Below are 14,849 nucleotides of genomic sequence, written 5' to 3' on the forward strand. Positions count from 1 at the left end.
GCAGATGGCCTGGTTTAATGTATTCACAACGAACCCTTTGTCATGATGAAAGCAACTTTCTTTCAGACCTCAAAGATTCATTTAGTCACACGTTTGTCAAAAGTAAGTAGGCAAGCAAAGAAATACAAAGACTAATCACAGACTGGTATTGTGGAACGAGGCAAGTGTCGAGTAAAACCATGGTATCTTTGTTCGGAAATAGCAACAATGGGCCTAGCAAGGCCAGATTGTCAGCCCTGGACGTATGTACAGACTGAACACTTGAAATCATGCCCTACGAAAGGGTTGACTGAACAGTGTAGCTACATAAGTGTGTATGCGATTGAACGAGCTTATAAGGCCCAGGGAACGAACCATGGATTTCCACTGCATGACAACCCAACGGAATCAATACGAGTATTTCAGTTATTACTTATTCAACATACCAAATTGCTCTTATTCGTAAGAAACAATGTATCCCGAGAGGCCACAGTCAGTTGCAGACTCAAAGAATCCAGAGAAATTGACACCAGCCTTCATTGGCAGTACCAGAATGGACATATCGCCCCCTTAAACTAGGGATAGCGCTCATTTAACCAGATGCCTATGAGGAAGAAGTCAGAGGCTAGCGAGTCCAGACTTCGTTGAAGGAAAAAACGAATTACTAGAATCATAGACTTGTTTTTTTACTTGTTTAGCATACAGCATGATATCCCATCAGAGGTAGAGGTATTAGAAACAGGACTTTGGCTGCAAAAGACATGTGTCGGTCTCCTAGGCGTGTTATTTCAAAACGGGTCGCTCCCAACTACATGAGGTCTATGCTCCAATTTTCAATAGCGACATGAATGGGGGAAGAACAATATCTTAACACAGTCTTTAGTGTTGGGAGTATTGCTCGGGTATATTGTTGGAGTATTTGGTCGGTTCGAGGTAATCTCGATGTCCCACGATGTCAACATCCGGCCTCTCGTGGGTGGAGCAGCTCGACGCTTGGTCACTGCCGGTCACATCATTTCTGTGTTGTATCTGCAAGGGGCGAGTACGAGTGAATCTGGAAAAGTTAGCAACAGATTCTTGCCCAGTCAATATCGAGCCATACCCGGTCGGCCATCTGAAGCCACTCCCCAATACTGCGGACATAAGGGTCTGCGCTGGCATCTGCCACTGTCTCATGTCCCCAAACAACCATCTCATCAAACTCTGCAGTTATTTTCATGCTTCCTATTTGTTCTGGCTCTTGGTCGGCATCGAGATCCTCTAGCACGTCCTCGTTGGCACTTTTGGGGTCCTTTTCGGGAGCTCGTTCGACAACAACGCCTCGACATTGTTCTGGTATTTTTACCACCTTTCCTTGAAGTTTTCTACCTCGAAAGTATGCTAGTTTTGTACCATCTTTTCAGATTGTCAGTACGCTCGTGGCAACGGGATTCGTATCAGGGACACAAACCATTGGTAGTAGTAGGGGTCCAAAATGTCGATGCCGGGTCGACTGGCCCATCATGGTGTATACGGCATGGCAAAAGATTCGCCACAGCTTTGGATTTATTCTCGTCGGGTGCTAATGAGAGTATTGGTTGCGACATTGTAGTGGTGTTGATTTGTTCGTTGTCAAGAGAAGGAGACGCGTCGAGGCGCGTAAAGAGTTCTGAGGTGACAGGCTTATCTTATCTCACGACGCAATTAGTGAAAAATGGGTCCAGAATGTTGGTAGGGAACATATTAGTACTCCGTACTACAGAATGAACCCAAGTTATGACATTACTATTGGAACTCTACGGAGTATTCTGATTTCAAAATGGTTAAAACTGGTGAGAAAATACGACTTAATTGGGCTTTTTTTTGTATAAATTGATCTCATAATGCAAAGGTTAATGGTTGGTAGGATAGTTCCCTACCTCGGAAACTCGGGGCGTACTTCGATGAACCATGGTTGTCCGAAAAATAATAGTTCTTGCTATATGGGTATCTCAACAAAACTTTATGAGGATGTACTTGTTTATATCACCCCTTCACTTTCTTTTCTTTTTCGATTTGGTGCCTTTCTGGCCACCTGACGCTGGTTTCGGCGCATATCGATTTGCGTGATCAACGTCAAACGCCTGCTTGTGCTTGCGGAACAGTAACATAGTCGCTCGCGCATCCTCAATACTAGAATGTGCGCCTCCTTGTATCTCGACGCCCAGGATCTTCTGAGCCAGGATCCGCAGGGCTGGCTTTCTTCCATTGCCATACTTCTTGAAACCTGGGAATTTGGCGGTGTCGCGGATGTCTTTTCCAGGATGGCTGAGAATGAGAGCTTCTAGATCATGCTTGAGATCATGTCCAATCAATATTCGACCCTGGAGAAGCTTGTCGACGTCTGCCTGAACTTCCTCGAATTCCCTAGCAAATCTCATCTTCTTTTGGTCAATACCACTGACCGCTGTCCTCCAGTTTGTGACCTTCTCCTTAGGTTTCACATAAGAGTCGTAAATCTGCACACCATGAAAATCAACAATGCTTACACGAGCGAGAGCTGATTCATGACCGCCTGGCCCCACGCCAACCATCTCGCAATCGATAGCGATGTACTTTCCGACCTCAATCCCTTCTGTGAGTCCATGGTTGATTTTGTCCTTTGCGGAGGCAAGCATCATCGAATTGTCCTTCGCACCCAGACTGTATGCCTCTGCTAGGGCTTCTGCAGACACGTCATTGTCTTCCGCCCATAGTGCAAGGGATGTCGAGGTCCCAGGTACTGGCTCCTCGATTTTCGAACTGTGAACACCGCCCATTGGCTTTTTGGCTGTTGTTTGAGCTGCTTTTGCTGGTCTTCTTAGCGGTTTTGGGAGGGACTTTTGCACCTTAGACTTTTTAGGTGGTGGATTCGTTGTTAAGGTCTCTGATTTGCGCTTGAGAGATGGTTTTGACGCAGACTCTTCCTTGAGTTTTGCCTGGAGCTTTTTCCAGTTGGAAGAAAGCGTTTCCATCTTGTCAAAAGAAGATAACACCCGACGTAAAATTTCTAGTAGAAAAATTGAAATGTTAGTACGAGTCGCAAAAAGAGAACCAGATGTAACAGACGGCTTTCTGAGTGATGAGTCTAACGGAGTTTATGCATCTAACGAAGAATAGATAAGCAGCTATCCTTCTCACCGCCTTGCTGATAAGAACTCCAACTCATTTTCTGCCGTGCCCCTCCAATATTATTTCCTTCCGTTTTCTATTTTGCGACACAAGTCCATCAACGCGACGATCATCAAATATCATCCAAGTATCCTATTTCCATCATGGCTGGCGGCACACCTAGCGGCGAGCCCACCGTGGGCTCAGGTGAGCCGCGACTAAAGAGCCTTGCGACCCCAGAGACAATAACAACAGGCTGTATTGCTTGGGTCGAAAAGGAAGGTCAACCACGACGCGCCGAGATCCTCAGCATCAAGACGACAAAAAGCGGCAAACAATTTTATTGCAACTTCGACAACTTCAATAAACGATTAGATGAATGGGTTCCTGTGATCAGGCTGGACTTTACTCGAGAGGTCGAATGGCCAAACCCCGAAAAGGACAAGCCCAAAGACCCCAAAACGAAGAAAGCGCCCGCTGCGCAATCCAAGAAGACGCAACCTTCTAAGAAGTCACAAAAGAGGCCTGGGAAGCGGGAGCAATCAGTTGCTTCGGAGGCAAATACCCCACACCCATGGACTGGTAGGTATTTCAGTTTCTCTTACTCGAACTCACAACTGACGTCCCTCTCGACTTTGTAGAATCCCAAAATCGTCAGAAGTCTGCCTCGATCGGACCCGATGGGGAAAGCCAAGCGCGCGCCAGTGTTGATAGCGCAACACCTGCTGGAGGCGACGACATGGATGTAGATGAGAAGGAAGCTGAAGTCAAAAGGGAACCGGCAGAATTCAGCCGTGAAGTCGAGATCGAGAAGCTCCGCACATCCGGCTCGATGACACAGAACCCGACCGAAGTATCTCGGATTCGAAATATCTCCAAGGTACAATTTGGGCGTTTTGACCTTTACCCCTGGTACTTTTCACCGTATCCTGAAATATTCAGTCAGGAGGATGTGATTTTCATTTGCGAATTCTGTTTGAGTTATTATGGAGATGAGAAGGCCTTTACGCGACATCGACGAAAGTGCACACTACAACATCCACCTGGAAACGAGCTTTACCGGAACGAGGATATATCATTCTTTGAAATCGATGGCCGACGACAACGAACGTGGTGCCGCAACCTCTGCTTGCTGTCCAAGATGTTTCTTGACCACAAGACACTGTACTATGACGTGGATCCCTTCTTGTTCTATGTCATGACGACGCGAACCGAAAAGGGATGTCACTTGGTGGGATATTTCTCTAAGGAAAAAGAGAGTGCGGACGGATACAACGTTGCCTGTATTCTAACCATGCCGCAATATCAACGCAAAGGCTATGGTCGACTTCTGATTCAGTTCTCGTATGAGCTTTCTCGCATCGAAGGAAAGCTTGGCTCTCCAGAAAAGCCATTGTCGGATTTGGGTCTGCTGAGTTACCGACAGTATTGGTCAGAGAACATTCTGGAGCTGCTTATGGGGTACAACGAGCGTGAGGAGAAGGTTACGATCGAGGCAATATCAGCAGCGCTGGCTATGACAACACAGGACGTGGAGCACACTTTGCAGGCTCTCAGAATGCAGGTGTACCACAAGAGCGACCACAAGATTGTGATTCCGGAGAAGTTGATCCAGCAACGGGAGAAGACTAAGTTGAAGAGGAAACGAACAGTGGATCCAACCAAGATTCAATGGAAGCCTCCAGTGTTCACAGCTTCAAGCCGAACATGGGGTTGGTAATTATAGACATGAAGTAGAGATAGCAAGCGATGTACGTATAGATAGCTTTAAATGATACCCCTGTTCCATCAAAATCACATCTATTGGCTGCATAAGCCATGATGGACGCTATGGTTTGGCTGATGATTACCCCAACCTTGACCAGCCCCACGTTGGAGCTCTGGCCGAGCTTGTCTCGCCCTACGTAATCGGAGGGATAATAATGCGACAGCTGTAACACAACTCTGACAACTTCCATTCTCATGTTGACTTTGTCCTTTGACGTCCAATTGACACCGACCTAAGTTGCAAGAAATTGCTATGTTGCCATCCTAATATCACCATTCCCAAGTCAACAGCATACCTTCTAGCCTCCCATCATGTCACTTCGCCTACTGGCATCAAGCTTGCTTGGCTTGAGCGCGACCCTCGCCAGCGCCAGTCCAGATGACGAACAGAGACCTCTTGGCGACTACCATCGTATATGTCCCGACTATACACGATATGCAGCATATCCTCAGTATGTTACTTTCATTGCGCAACATACCGGGCCCTTCTGACATTACTTTTGCACAGCCGACCTTTCAGTACTGGCCCTCGAGAGCTCCCCTACCAAAGACCAACCACGAAATGCCGGACATTTCAATCAGACGCCATCGAAAAGGTCATTGAAGATGTGACGTCACGTATGAAAGACCCCGATCTAGCACGACTCTTCGAGAACGCATTCCCTTCGACGACCGATACAACCGTCAAGTTCCATACCAAAGGAAAAGAAGATACAGGCTTCTTCCGCATGGGAAGCTTTGGAGGGTTCCATGATGAGGGAGCTTGGCAGGGACCGCAATCCTTCATCATAACGGGTGACATTATCGCGGAATGGCTACGCGACTCAACAAACCAATTGCGCCCTTACCAGCCGCTTGCGAAGAAGGATCCCGCCATTCACACATTATTGCTCGGTGCCATCAACACCCAGGCCGAATATGTGATCGAGTCCCCATACTGCAATGCCTTTCAACCTCCGCCTATCAGCGACTTACCTCTCTCGTCTAATGGACAAGAAGACAACGTACACCCAGCATATGAGCCACAAGCAGTATTCGAATGCAAGTATGAGCTAGATTCTCTAGCACATTTCCTCGCTCTTGGCAACGACTTCCACGATCACACCGGCTCGACTAACTTTTTAACCAAGAGATGGTACCGCGCTGTTGAAACTTTACTAAACGTGCTGACTGAGCAATCCAAGTCGACCTTCGACCCCAAGACTGGCGAGTTTCAGCGTAACGAGTACACATTCTCGCGGCGCACCGATATTGGAACTGAAACACTCAACTTGAAGGGTGTTGGTAATCCTCTAAACTGGGGAACGGGCCTGGTTCGATCAGCCTTCCGACCCAGCGACGATGCAACAATTCTCGGTTTCTTCATCCCCGCCAATGCGCAAATGTCTGTCGAACTGAAGCGAGCATCCAAGATTCTTACGATGGTGGGTAAAACAACACTAGCTCAGAAATTAGAGACTTGGAGCACAAAGCTCCGCGAAGGCATCATGGAGCATGGCGTGGTCAAGCACAAGAAATATGGAGATGTGTTTGCATATGAAGTAGATGGATATGGCTCCTCGATCCTAATGGACGACGCCAATTATCCTTCATTACTGGCACTTCCCCTAATGGGATTCTGTGAGGTCAACGATCCAATTTACCAGAACACAAGGAAGATGTTGTTGGAAAAGAGTGGAAATCCTTACTATCTTGAAGGAAATGCATTCAAGGGTATTGGAGGTAAGATGTCTAATACATACACGATTATTGCGGCCACTGACAGTTCATAGGACCACATATCGGGTTAAGAAACGCGTGGCCGATGAGTCTTCTCATTCAGGCTCGAACCTCTGACAACGACAAAGAGATCAAAGAATGCATTGAACTTGTGCTCGACTCCGCCAGGCTGGGCTTGGTCCACGAGAGTATTGATGTTCAGCACATCACTCAATACACAAGAAGTTGGTTCGCCTGGGCAAATGGTGTATTTGCATCAACGATCTTGGACTTGGCTAAGAGGAAACCACACCTGATCTTTGGCGAGGGCGCTGCACCGTATGAGATATGATTGACGAGAATGCTGGAGCATATGGTGTTTGTGACAAAAAGTAGTTCAATAATAAATGCTTTATAGTTCCTGTACTGGCTTGAGCACAGACAATTGTCGTGATCTTCCACTCAAGAATAGACAATGCAAATGATAATCAAGTGCAAGCTTAGCCACTGATATCGGATCTCGTTACCCCGGATTTTGAGCTAATGGACTGGCTGCGAGTACTGTAAGAGAAAGGTCCACAGTTATCCGTCTCTACCCCTCGCCATTCTAGGCAAGTTAGCCGTCTGAACCATTGACAATCGTCTTCGTCTCCATGAATATCCTCCAACCGGTCCGACATCGCTCGATTGGGCTCGCTGTTGACGTTTGCGTGTATAGAAATTGTGCGATATATAAAGGAGCGCAACACCAATATCACAGGGCGTTGAGCCGTAATTCTTCTGTGCTGTCTCATAACGCTGCAGCTTCCCCTCTATGTCACCATAATAGGCATTGCCCCTCAACACCATCATCACTGTCATCACCATCATACATCAACACAGCCAATATGACGACAAAACCAACCCACGCTTCTGAAGTCCCCTCAAATCCTCAGTCGGGGAAGCATCAGATTAATCTGATTCGCGGCTGGCCAAACCCAGGTCTTCTGCCTGTTGACCTCCTCTCAGCTGCTGCTCAGCGCAATCTCTCAGACCCAGCTATATATGTCCCCGCGCTACAGTACGGTCCAGATTCCGGATATCAGCCGCTGCGCGAGGCATTGGCGACTTGGCTGTCGGAGCACTATCGTGTTGAACGAGATCCGAATCGTATCTGTATCTCTGGCGGTGCAAGTCAGAATGTCGCTTGCATCCTCCAGAGCTTCACAGATCCCAATGTAACTCAGGCTGTTTGGTGCATTTCACCCTCTTATCACCTTGTCTTCCAGATTTTCCGCGACAATGGCTTTGAGGGCCGGCTGAGGGCAACGCCAGAAGATGAGGAGGGTGTTGATATTGAAGCGTTGGAGACTAAGCTAGCTGAGTTTGAGAAGCACGCCCCAGAAGCCAAGGTATGACACTCGCGAATACTGTGACTAGTCCTTGAGCTGACGCCGATTAGGCTCCTGTGAGTGATGCTGGAAAGTACCGTAAGCATTATCGACATGTCATCTATGCGGTTCCCACTTGTTCGAATCCCTCCGGCAAGACAATGTCTCTTCGCCGCCGAGAAGCCCTTGTTCGACTCGCGCGCAAGTATGATGCCCTCATCATCTGCGACGACGTTTATGATTTTCTCCAATGGCGCATCGACAGCGATCCCAGCAAAGTTTCAAGCAGTTTGGGCGCCAACGAGCATCCAGAAATGCTACTCCCGCGCCTGTGTGACATTGACTTGGCCATGGGTCGTGCGAACAACGATCCCCATGGTTTTGGGCACGCTGTCAGTAATGGATCGTTCAGTAAACTCACTGGCCCGGGAATGAGAACTGGTTGGCTCGAAGGATCTCCTGCTTTTGCATTTGGATTGGCACAGACGGGTGCAACAAAGTCTGGTGGTTCGCCGAGTCAGTTTTCTGCATCTATCATGGCCGATTTGGTTCAGTCAGGGGCTCTTCAGGAGCGACTTGCTACTACTCTCAGGCCTCAACTTCAACATCGACACCGGATCATGATGCAAGCTATACATAAGCACCTCGAGCCTCTTAATGTTGGCATCCGAGACGCTGGTCTTGTCAACGGCAGTGTTTATGGCGGTTACTTTGTGTGGCTCACATTGGAAGAGGGTATCTCAGCCAAGCTTGTTTCAGAAGTCACGATGACCGAGGAGAATGTAGTTGTGGGAAATGGGACTATGTTTCAAGTGCCTGGCGATGAGGCTTCTGTTTATTTGGACAACGCCGTACGGCTGACATTCGCATATGTCCCCGAGAAGGACTTGGTAGAAGGTGTTGAGAGGTTATCAAACGTGCTTCAGAGGATAAAGGCCGACCCTGAGAAATACAAGGCGCTTGCTAGCACAATGGCCGATAGCGATATTATAGATGCCAACAAATGATTAGAATATGTTTTCTGCAGTCGTTATCCTCCCCAGTTCTTTTTAATGGTCCTTCTAAATGCATTCTACTTCTTCGAAAAGAACGACATAATGTTGCCCTGTCCCTTTGGCGCCGGCTTCTTTGATTTGGAGCCTGTAGATGATGATGGTGTAGGTGTAGGAGCAGGGGCTGCCTCTTTGGCCGGTGGGGGAGCCTCATCCTCAGAAAAGGATTCCCAGCCAGGTTCTTGGATGGTGACTTTTGGCAATTAGCATCATAGCTAATAATATCGTAAGGAGGACTTACCCATATATCCTTGATCGTCAAGGATTCGCTTCTTCTTCATCACGCGTCTTCTACCCCTCCTGCGCCCATCGCCAGTGCTCGAGATCACTTCTGCTGGTTCGCTCTCTTCCTTCTTGGCCTCGGGCTCTGGCTCAGGTTCTGGTGCTTCTTCCATCTCTTCGTCGGCTTGCTCGGATTCCTTGTCGGAATCTTCCTTCTCCTCTTCGTCGTCATCGTCTTCCATCATTTTTCGTAGTGCATCCTCACGTTCCTGGCGCTTTCGCTTGATATCGGTAGAATCCACAGTGGACTTTGACTTGGTTGCCACGATATCAGAGTCATCTGCCTCCCCGTCATCAGAGAGAGCCATAGTTGTGTCCTCTTCCTTCTTGGGGGCAGGCTTGGGTTTAGGTGGTCGTGCAGCCGCTTTTGCGAATGATTGCATGATACCGCCAGATACTCCTCGTTTAAGAGATGGCGCTGGCTTCTTCCCGCCACTTGGAGCTGGTGTTCCCTCCTTGGACGACGGAGCTGAAGACTCCTGTTTAGCAGACTTCATTTGCTTTGCCTCGGGCTTCACCGTTGACGTTTCTTGCTTGACCGTTGTCTTGGATGTTGACTTTGATGCAGCAGGCTCTTTCTTGACGGCCTGAGAGGGAGCTGAAGCAGACGCTTGAGGTCGGATCGTCCGTTCTCTACTTCGAGCGTTCGGGTTGCTAATAACGCCATACTTCTTAGATGTGGCAGTGATGTCCCCACTTGATGAATACTCCGAGAGTTGAGATGCAACATCTGACAGGAGAGAAAGGTTTTTTTGGGGATGAGGTGAAAGACTGTAAACGTGGATCGAAACTACCTGCTCATAAGCAGCTAGAATATCTAGGAGACAAGTCAATTCGAGTCCATCTCATAAGTTCCCCTTAATAGGTTCGTACCGTTTAGTTCTTCTTCCCGAGCCAGAGTCAGTGTGGAAGTCGGAACCTCATCTGAAAGGGGCTCCTCGGGCGATGAGCCTGACATTTCAACATCGCCGTCAGATTCGTCCTTCTCTGGAGTTTTGGTGCCATAAATTAGATATGTCGCATGAACAGAGTTAGCTTTCTGCGCATTTTGATAGCTGTGAAAGTCATAAAGCATCCTGTCAACTGTTAGAGCTTATATCAGAGCCTGTCGAAGTCCTCGAGCTTACTCTTTGGCAGTGTTGACATGTACATCCAAAGCTCTACTCAAGACCCGATATGTGATCTACACTCCATCAGTGGCTATACTAAGTGAAAGTGACAAAAGGGTTGAAACAAACCGGTTGTTCTTCACTAAGCAGACGATCTGCTAGAAACTTTTTATGTTCGTCCATGTTGCTTTTGGTTTTTGGAGTCTTGTAACTTGAGTTAAGATTGAGGGCAAATAACACGAAAAATGGTTGACTTTACGCGGTGAGACTCAATTGACAAAATCGCTGTCCCTCATTAAAGATCCATACCTAGCTCCTAGGAAACAGAAACAGGAAAGTACGCGTTGAGAGGACGCGACATCACGTGGAGTGCTTTCAAAACGCCAGCCGCTCACTGGCTAAATGCATAAGTAATACCCTATCGAAGCCTACACTAACTCAATCTGACCGTTTCAAGGGCGTTATTCTAGAATCGGGTTCTTCAATCACTGCCAGCGTCATCCTAGCGATCGCGTCTCCAGCGCGACCACTTTATTCTGGGTCTGGGATCTTTGTCCTAAATTTACAAAGTCCAACTGAGGATATCAAGACCATTTTAACCTCGAGGCCGTCTTCTTTGGACGTGCTCGCCCTCTGAATCATATTACTCATTCGTTTTAGCCCCTGTTCGCACTTTTGCGCCCCCCATGGCCGACCATGATGTCCCCGACTCTACAGACTGGCTCACGACGCCACTAACTGCCCTTGCCGCAGTCGAAAGCGCTTTACGATGTCAAATATGCAAGGACTTTTACAAAACCCCTATGATCACCACCTGCTGCCATACTTTCTGCTCGCTATGTGTCCGCCGGGCCTTGTCCAATGAGGGCAAATGCCCACTGTGTCGTGCATCAGAGCAAGAGCTCAAGTTACGGAGCAATTGGGCAATGGAAGAAGCTGTGCAAGCATTCATCAATGCCAGACCAGCAACACTAGAGCTGGCGCGAAACGCAAATACCAAGAAGACAAGCTCGAAACGAAAAACAGTCGAAGATCATCATGAGTCGGGGGATGCGCCAGACGGCAAGCGACTACGGTCATCCACGCGACTGCGAAACACTCGATCCGCCCCCTCATATACAGTTCCTGCTGAAGAGGACGAGACTGTTGAAGTCTCAGAGGATGATGAGGACTTTCAGCCGGCGCCAGGTGAGTTCAGCAGTGCCAAAGGCGCATATTTCTTTCCTAACAATCGCCAGAGGACGGCCTTGTCGCGTGCCCAGTTTGCGAAAGTCGAATGAAGGAATGGCAGGTTTTCAAGCACCTCGAGACATGTACAGGACCTGTACAAAAGCCACGGGGAACTCCTGGCAGTAGTTCAAACGCCAGCTTCAGCCAACAGCGACATCAGACAAAGGCTCCGGACCGCCTCCCTGCAATGAATTACTCTATGTTCAAGGACCAAGCTTTGCGAAAGAAGATGTCTGATCTTGGTATTTCAAATCAGGGCACTCGAATTCTTCTAGAGCGCCGACATAAAGAGTGGATGACAATATGGAATTCAAACTGCGACGCTGCACGCCCAAGGAAACGTCACGAATTGTTACATGATTTGGATGTCTGGGAACGGACACAAGGAGGACGAGCTCCAACAACAGGGCGATCTGTACAGAATGCAGCAATCATCAAAGACAAAGACTTCGACGGTGCAGCATGGGCAGCTAAACATGATTCGTCCTTTAAAGACCTGATTGCAAATGCAAAGAGGACTAGGCTTGAGGCCAAAAAGAAGGCTGAAGAGGCTGCTAACGAGTCGAAAACGGACGGGGAAACAACACCACAAGAGAATAGCGATCGAATGCAAGACCATTCTGCAGACTGGCGGGCTGTGTCAAGACCCTCGGCTTTTCCGTCAAGACCGGCTGAAGGAATCCCAGGTCGACCGTCGCATTCCGATAGTCCATCGCCTGAGCCATCGCACTCTCAATCTAAGGGCCACCGAGGAAGCAATAGGGATTCGAGCAGACATCCATCAGACACCCGCAGGGACAGGTTCTCACAAGACCGAATACACAGCAACCCCTGGCCTGAGAACTACGATCGCGACTCGTAAGTCGGTTAAGAACGGCGTACTGATGGTTGAAATGGCATATATAGAAGGGCATGCATTGAGATACCACTTAATGATACTATAATGGCACAACAAATGTGCCCTTGGTGTATAGATTCTAATGAACAAAAACCCACTTGTACAATCTTAAGCCCAAAAACGCCAGGGATATCCTACTATATCATCATGTACACGTATGAACCATTCGGCCTGCACTGAGCTTCGTTCTCTTCCCAGTCCGCTCGCCTGGCGTCTTCTATATCGCCAGATTTGCAATTCCAGTCTCGGATGTTGGTGTCTGCTCCTTCTGTCGGATCTCCTCACCATCAGCAGGCACATCAGGCAACTCGTCGAGCTTCTTTTGCGCCTCGGCTGCCTCCCGTTCGTCGCGGGCTTTCTGTTCCTCGGCCTCCTTGCGCTTCGTCTTCTCTTCTTCCTTTTCGCGCTCTTGCGCCTCCATAGACTCGAGCTCGTCGTCGAGCGCAGTTTCGTCGATAACCTCGCCTGTTGATTCGGCCAGAATAGCGCTCACCTCGTCGGTCGCACTGCTCTGCTCCCGTAGGCGATCCATAACTGCATCGACGCGCTCGGCACCACCGACCTGTGCATTGAGGCTTGCCAACGCACCAGAAGAAGCCTCCATGACGTTGACAAGCTGCACATTGTCAGCAGCCTGCTCGAGCTTGGCGGAAACTTCTTCTAATTGGTTCAGAGTCGCGTAGCGAGTAGCCAACGAAGTCTCTGCAATCTTTTTGGATTTGAGCGCCGCAAGAGCTGCAACGCGATTCTTTTTAGTGACAGCATCCTTGGCTGTTTGGGAGAGCTCATCGATGCGTGTGTTAAGGAGGTCGGCTTGGTGCTTCAGACTTTCTGTGAGCTCCTTCAGGGATGCGATCGCAGCGTCTTCCTTTGTGATACCGCTCTGCTCCCCAGAGCCCTTGATTCTGATCGTTTTCCCATCATATTCGATGACTTCCTTGTCCCGCGACAAAAACTTCAGTAGAACGTCTAGGTCCGAGTCCGTCAGATGTTGGCCTTTAACGAGAGCGGCGGAAAAGGCTTTTTGAAATTGTGCTCTGCTGAAAACGCGATCGAATCTTGACACTTTTTCGGCCATCAGATCGCCCAGCTCCTTCGCGGCAGCTTCCATATTCTTGACAATGACATATTGACCTGTGGGCAGCTTGTCGTCGCCTCTAGCAGGGTCTACCACGCCCAGCTGTCGCAAAGTCCAACTCATCACACTCCCTGGCAGACCTGCCCAACTGCGCTGATAGATGCTCTGTTGCGATTTCTCGAAATCCTGTAGTGGTATAAAGTCCCGGCCGGCGGTCGCTTCGCGCACTACGGTTCCGAGGGCCAGGGGCTGGCCAAATTCCTTGTGTTCCAGTGACCGCAGTAAGGAGTCGTCGAGTTTGAGGACGAAGTGGTCGGGGCTGGATCCGCGGTGGGAAATCTTGCCCTTGGCGACAAGATCTGAGAGGGCCTGGCGCCAGGCGGAAATATTTGCCTGGTAGCCATCGGGATTCAAGGTGCGCTGTGATCGAAAATCCGAGTATCGGGCTGCTAATCGTGACCTCGAGAGTTGTTAGTCAAATAAACAATAGTTAACCAGATACGTGGGACAGGGTTTGCTACCTGCTGAAGCTGGGGTCGTTATTGATGAGGTAGTCGGCGAGCTCGCCCATGATGTCGTTTTGCAAGCTGAATCGGTGTACGCAAATAAGAATCGGTTCTGGGAGGGTGTTTCGCCTTGCAGAACGTAAGCCCACAGGGATAAAAGGTCAAGATTCGTCAACAGCTGTTTTTCACGTCATAAGACGAAATAATGGATGTTCAAAGAAAGTTTTGAAGAATGACGACACATTTGGAGGATGCGCGCGGTGAATGCAATGCACGGTGGCATCGCCCCGTCCCGTGGCTTTGGTGGGCTAGAGCTAGCTGTCACCAGGGACAATGATACCTTGGTGGGGGGTTAGTGAATTGCCAGGGGTGATTCCCCTTTCCTTTCGATATGGTTCAGCGGGTAGGTAGGGACAGCATTGGATCTTCAGGTGCCATTAGAATGAAAGAGGCTATCTATGCAAGTTTAAATACTATACCTTTCCGCTCTAAGCGTTACAGAATTTCCTTTAAAGTCATCTGCAAGTCATGGATTTTCATCAAATCCTAAATCCCTTGTGCCGTGGCAAGTGTTTGAAGAATATCGGATGTCATGGCAACCAATAAAGTGATTTCATCTCAACCATCAACTCATAGATACCTTAGTATTGAATTGCTTCGTCATGTGCTTGAGAGCCTATCCTTTGTGAGAGCCACCTTGCCTTCTAGCCCTATAAAGAAGATTCTTTCACTTCTAACCCATTCAAGTTTACACTTTCACCTCAAAGAAACG

At 48.6% G+C, this 14,849-nt stretch overlaps 8 protein-coding genes across 10 annotated transcripts; 4 read left to right on the forward strand and 4 right to left on the reverse strand.

The window, feature by feature from the left end:
* Positions 1-533: 533 nt before the first annotated feature.
* Positions 534-1,627, reverse strand: FOIG_04308 (ribonuclease H2 subunit C). Its single transcript, XM_031202476.1, has 3 exons — positions 1,430-1,627; positions 1,082-1,374; positions 534-1,033 (listed from the first exon to the last, which is right to left on the reverse strand). The coding sequence occupies exons 1-3, from the start codon at positions 1,563-1,565 to the stop codon at positions 992-994; spliced, it is 471 nt and encodes a 156-aa protein (XP_031067923.1). The 5' UTR covers positions 1,566-1,627; the 3' UTR covers positions 534-991.
* Positions 1,628-1,799: 172 nt separating this feature from the next.
* On the reverse strand, positions 1,800-3,046 carry FOIG_04309 (RNA exonuclease 4). Its single transcript, XM_031202477.1, has one exon. The coding sequence runs from the start codon at positions 2,949-2,951 to the stop codon at positions 1,992-1,994; it is 960 nt and encodes a 319-aa protein (XP_031067924.1). The 5' UTR covers positions 2,952-3,046; the 3' UTR covers positions 1,800-1,991.
* Positions 3,047-3,184: 138 nt separating this feature from the next.
* Positions 3,185-4,881, forward strand: FOIG_04310 (histone acetyltransferase E). Its single transcript, XM_031202478.1, has 2 exons — positions 3,185-3,669; positions 3,729-4,881. The coding sequence occupies exons 1-2, from the start codon at positions 3,252-3,254 to the stop codon at positions 4,805-4,807; spliced, it is 1,497 nt and encodes a 498-aa protein (XP_031067925.1). The 5' UTR covers positions 3,185-3,251; the 3' UTR covers positions 4,808-4,881.
* Positions 4,882-4,980: 99 nt separating this feature from the next.
* On the forward strand, positions 4,981-7,050 carry FOIG_04311 (uncharacterized protein). 2 transcript variants are annotated; one of them, XM_031202479.1, is made up of 3 exons: positions 4,981-5,306; positions 5,363-6,576; positions 6,627-7,050. In XM_031202479.1, the coding sequence occupies exons 1-3, from the start codon at positions 5,167-5,169 to the stop codon at positions 6,902-6,904; spliced, it is 1,632 nt and encodes a 543-aa protein (XP_031067926.1). In that variant the 5' UTR covers positions 4,981-5,166; the 3' UTR covers positions 6,905-7,050. The 2 variants fall into 2 exon arrangements, with proteins under 2 accessions (XP_031067926.1, XP_031067927.1); XM_031202480.1 differs by having other exon boundaries at positions 5,363-7,050.
* Positions 7,051-7,170: 120 nt separating this feature from the next.
* FOIG_04312 (uncharacterized protein) lies at positions 7,171-9,168 on the forward strand. Its single transcript, XM_031202481.1, has 2 exons — positions 7,171-7,943; positions 7,994-9,168. Exons 1-2 carry the CDS (start codon positions 7,206-7,208, stop codon positions 8,927-8,929), a joined length of 1,674 nt encoding a protein of 557 aa, XP_031067928.1. The 5' UTR covers positions 7,171-7,205; the 3' UTR covers positions 8,930-9,168.
* On the reverse strand, positions 8,129-10,697 carry FOIG_04313 (DNA polymerase delta subunit 3). Of its 2 annotated transcripts, XM_031202483.1 has the most exons (6): positions 10,625-10,647; positions 10,495-10,569; positions 10,384-10,439; positions 10,130-10,332; positions 9,216-10,073; positions 8,711-9,167 (listed from the first exon to the last, which is right to left on the reverse strand). In XM_031202483.1, the coding sequence occupies exons 2-6, from the start codon at positions 10,546-10,548 to the stop codon at positions 8,995-8,997; spliced, it is 1,344 nt and encodes a 447-aa protein (XP_031067930.1). In that variant the 5' UTR covers positions 10,549-10,569; positions 10,625-10,647; the 3' UTR covers positions 8,711-8,994. The 2 variants fall into 2 exon arrangements, with proteins under 2 accessions (XP_031067929.1, XP_031067930.1); XM_031202482.1 differs by having other exon boundaries at positions 8,129-9,167; positions 10,495-10,697.
* A 134-nt stretch (positions 10,698-10,831) lies between these two features.
* Positions 10,832-13,876, forward strand: FOIG_04314 (E3 ubiquitin-protein ligase RAD18). The gene is made up of 2 exons (XM_031202484.1): positions 10,832-11,553; positions 11,604-13,876. The coding sequence occupies exons 1-2, from the start codon at positions 11,052-11,054 to the stop codon at positions 12,455-12,457; spliced, it is 1,356 nt and encodes a 451-aa protein (XP_031067931.1). The 5' UTR covers positions 10,832-11,051; the 3' UTR covers positions 12,458-13,876.
* FOIG_04315 (uncharacterized protein) lies at positions 11,584-14,367 on the reverse strand. The gene is made up of 2 exons (XM_031202485.1): positions 14,093-14,367; positions 11,584-14,031 (listed from the first exon to the last, which is right to left on the reverse strand). The coding sequence occupies exons 1-2, from the start codon at positions 14,140-14,142 to the stop codon at positions 12,711-12,713; spliced, it is 1,371 nt and encodes a 456-aa protein (XP_031067932.1). The 5' UTR covers positions 14,143-14,367; the 3' UTR covers positions 11,584-12,710.
* Between the last annotated feature and the right edge of the window lie 482 nt (positions 14,368-14,849).

The sequence above is a fragment of the Fusarium odoratissimum genome (genome assembly GCF_000260195.1).
Source record: "Fusarium odoratissimum NRRL 54006 unplaced genomic scaffold supercont1.5, whole genome shotgun sequence".
NCBI classification, from domain to species: domain Eukaryota; kingdom Fungi; phylum Ascomycota; class Sordariomycetes; order Hypocreales; family Nectriaceae; genus Fusarium; species Fusarium odoratissimum.

Coding starts and splice junctions, on each gene's coding strand:
- FOIG_04315 (XM_031202485.1), bottom strand. CDS start 14,142: ATGGGCGAGCTCGCCGACTACCTCATCAATAACGACCCCAGCTTCAGC. Junction 14,032..14,092: donor AACGACCCCAGCTTCAGCAG/GTAGCAAACCCT, acceptor ACAACTCTCGAG/GTCACGATTAGCAGCCCGAT.
- FOIG_04311 (XM_031202479.1), top strand. CDS start 5,167: ATGTCACTTCGCCTACTGGCATCAAGCTTGCTTGGCTTGAGCGCGACC. Junction 5,307..5,362: donor CGATATGCAGCATATCCTCA/GTATGTTACTTT, acceptor ACTTTTGCACAG/CCGACCTTTCAGTACTGGCC. Junction 6,577..6,626: donor TGCATTCAAGGGTATTGGAG/GTAAGATGTCTA, acceptor GACAGTTCATAG/GACCACATATCGGGTTAAGA.
- FOIG_04314 (XM_031202484.1), top strand. CDS start 11,052: ATGGCCGACCATGATGTCCCCGACTCTACAGACTGGCTCACGACGCCA. Junction 11,554..11,603: donor GGACTTTCAGCCGGCGCCAG/GTGAGTTCAGCA, acceptor AACAATCGCCAG/AGGACGGCCTTGTCGCGTGC.
- FOIG_04312 (XM_031202481.1), top strand. CDS start 7,206: ATGAATATCCTCCAACCGGTCCGACATCGCTCGATTGGGCTCGCTGTT. Junction 7,944..7,993: donor AGCACGCCCCAGAAGCCAAG/GTATGACACTCG, acceptor GACGCCGATTAG/GCTCCTGTGAGTGATGCTGG.
- FOIG_04308 (XM_031202476.1), bottom strand. CDS start 1,565: ATGTCGCAACCAATACTCTCATTAGCACCCGACGAGAATAAATCCAAA. Junction 1,375..1,429: donor GACCCCTACTACTACCAATG/GTTTGTGTCCCT, acceptor CAATCTGAAAAG/ATGGTACAAAACTAGCATAC. Junction 1,034..1,081: donor GGCTTCAGATGGCCGACCGG/GTATGGCTCGAT, acceptor TAACTTTTCCAG/ATTCACTCGTACTCGCCCCT.
- FOIG_04310 (XM_031202478.1), top strand. CDS start 3,252: ATGGCTGGCGGCACACCTAGCGGCGAGCCCACCGTGGGCTCAGGTGAG. Junction 3,670..3,728: donor TACCCCACACCCATGGACTG/GTAGGTATTTCA, acceptor TCGACTTTGTAG/AATCCCAAAATCGTCAGAAG.
- FOIG_04309 (XM_031202477.1), bottom strand. CDS start 2,951: ATGGAAACGCTTTCTTCCAACTGGAAAAAGCTCCAGGCAAAACTCAAG.
- FOIG_04313 (XM_031202482.1), bottom strand. CDS start 10,548: ATGGACGAACATAAAAAGTTTCTAGCAGATCGTCTGCTTAGTGAAGAA. Junction 10,440..10,494: donor TGCTTAGTGAAGAACAACCG/GTTTGTTTCAAC, acceptor GATGGAGTGTAG/ATCACATATCGGGTCTTGAG. Junction 10,333..10,383: donor CATGTCAACACTGCCAAAGA/GTAAGCTCGAGG, acceptor AACAGTTGACAG/GATGCTTTATGACTTTCACA.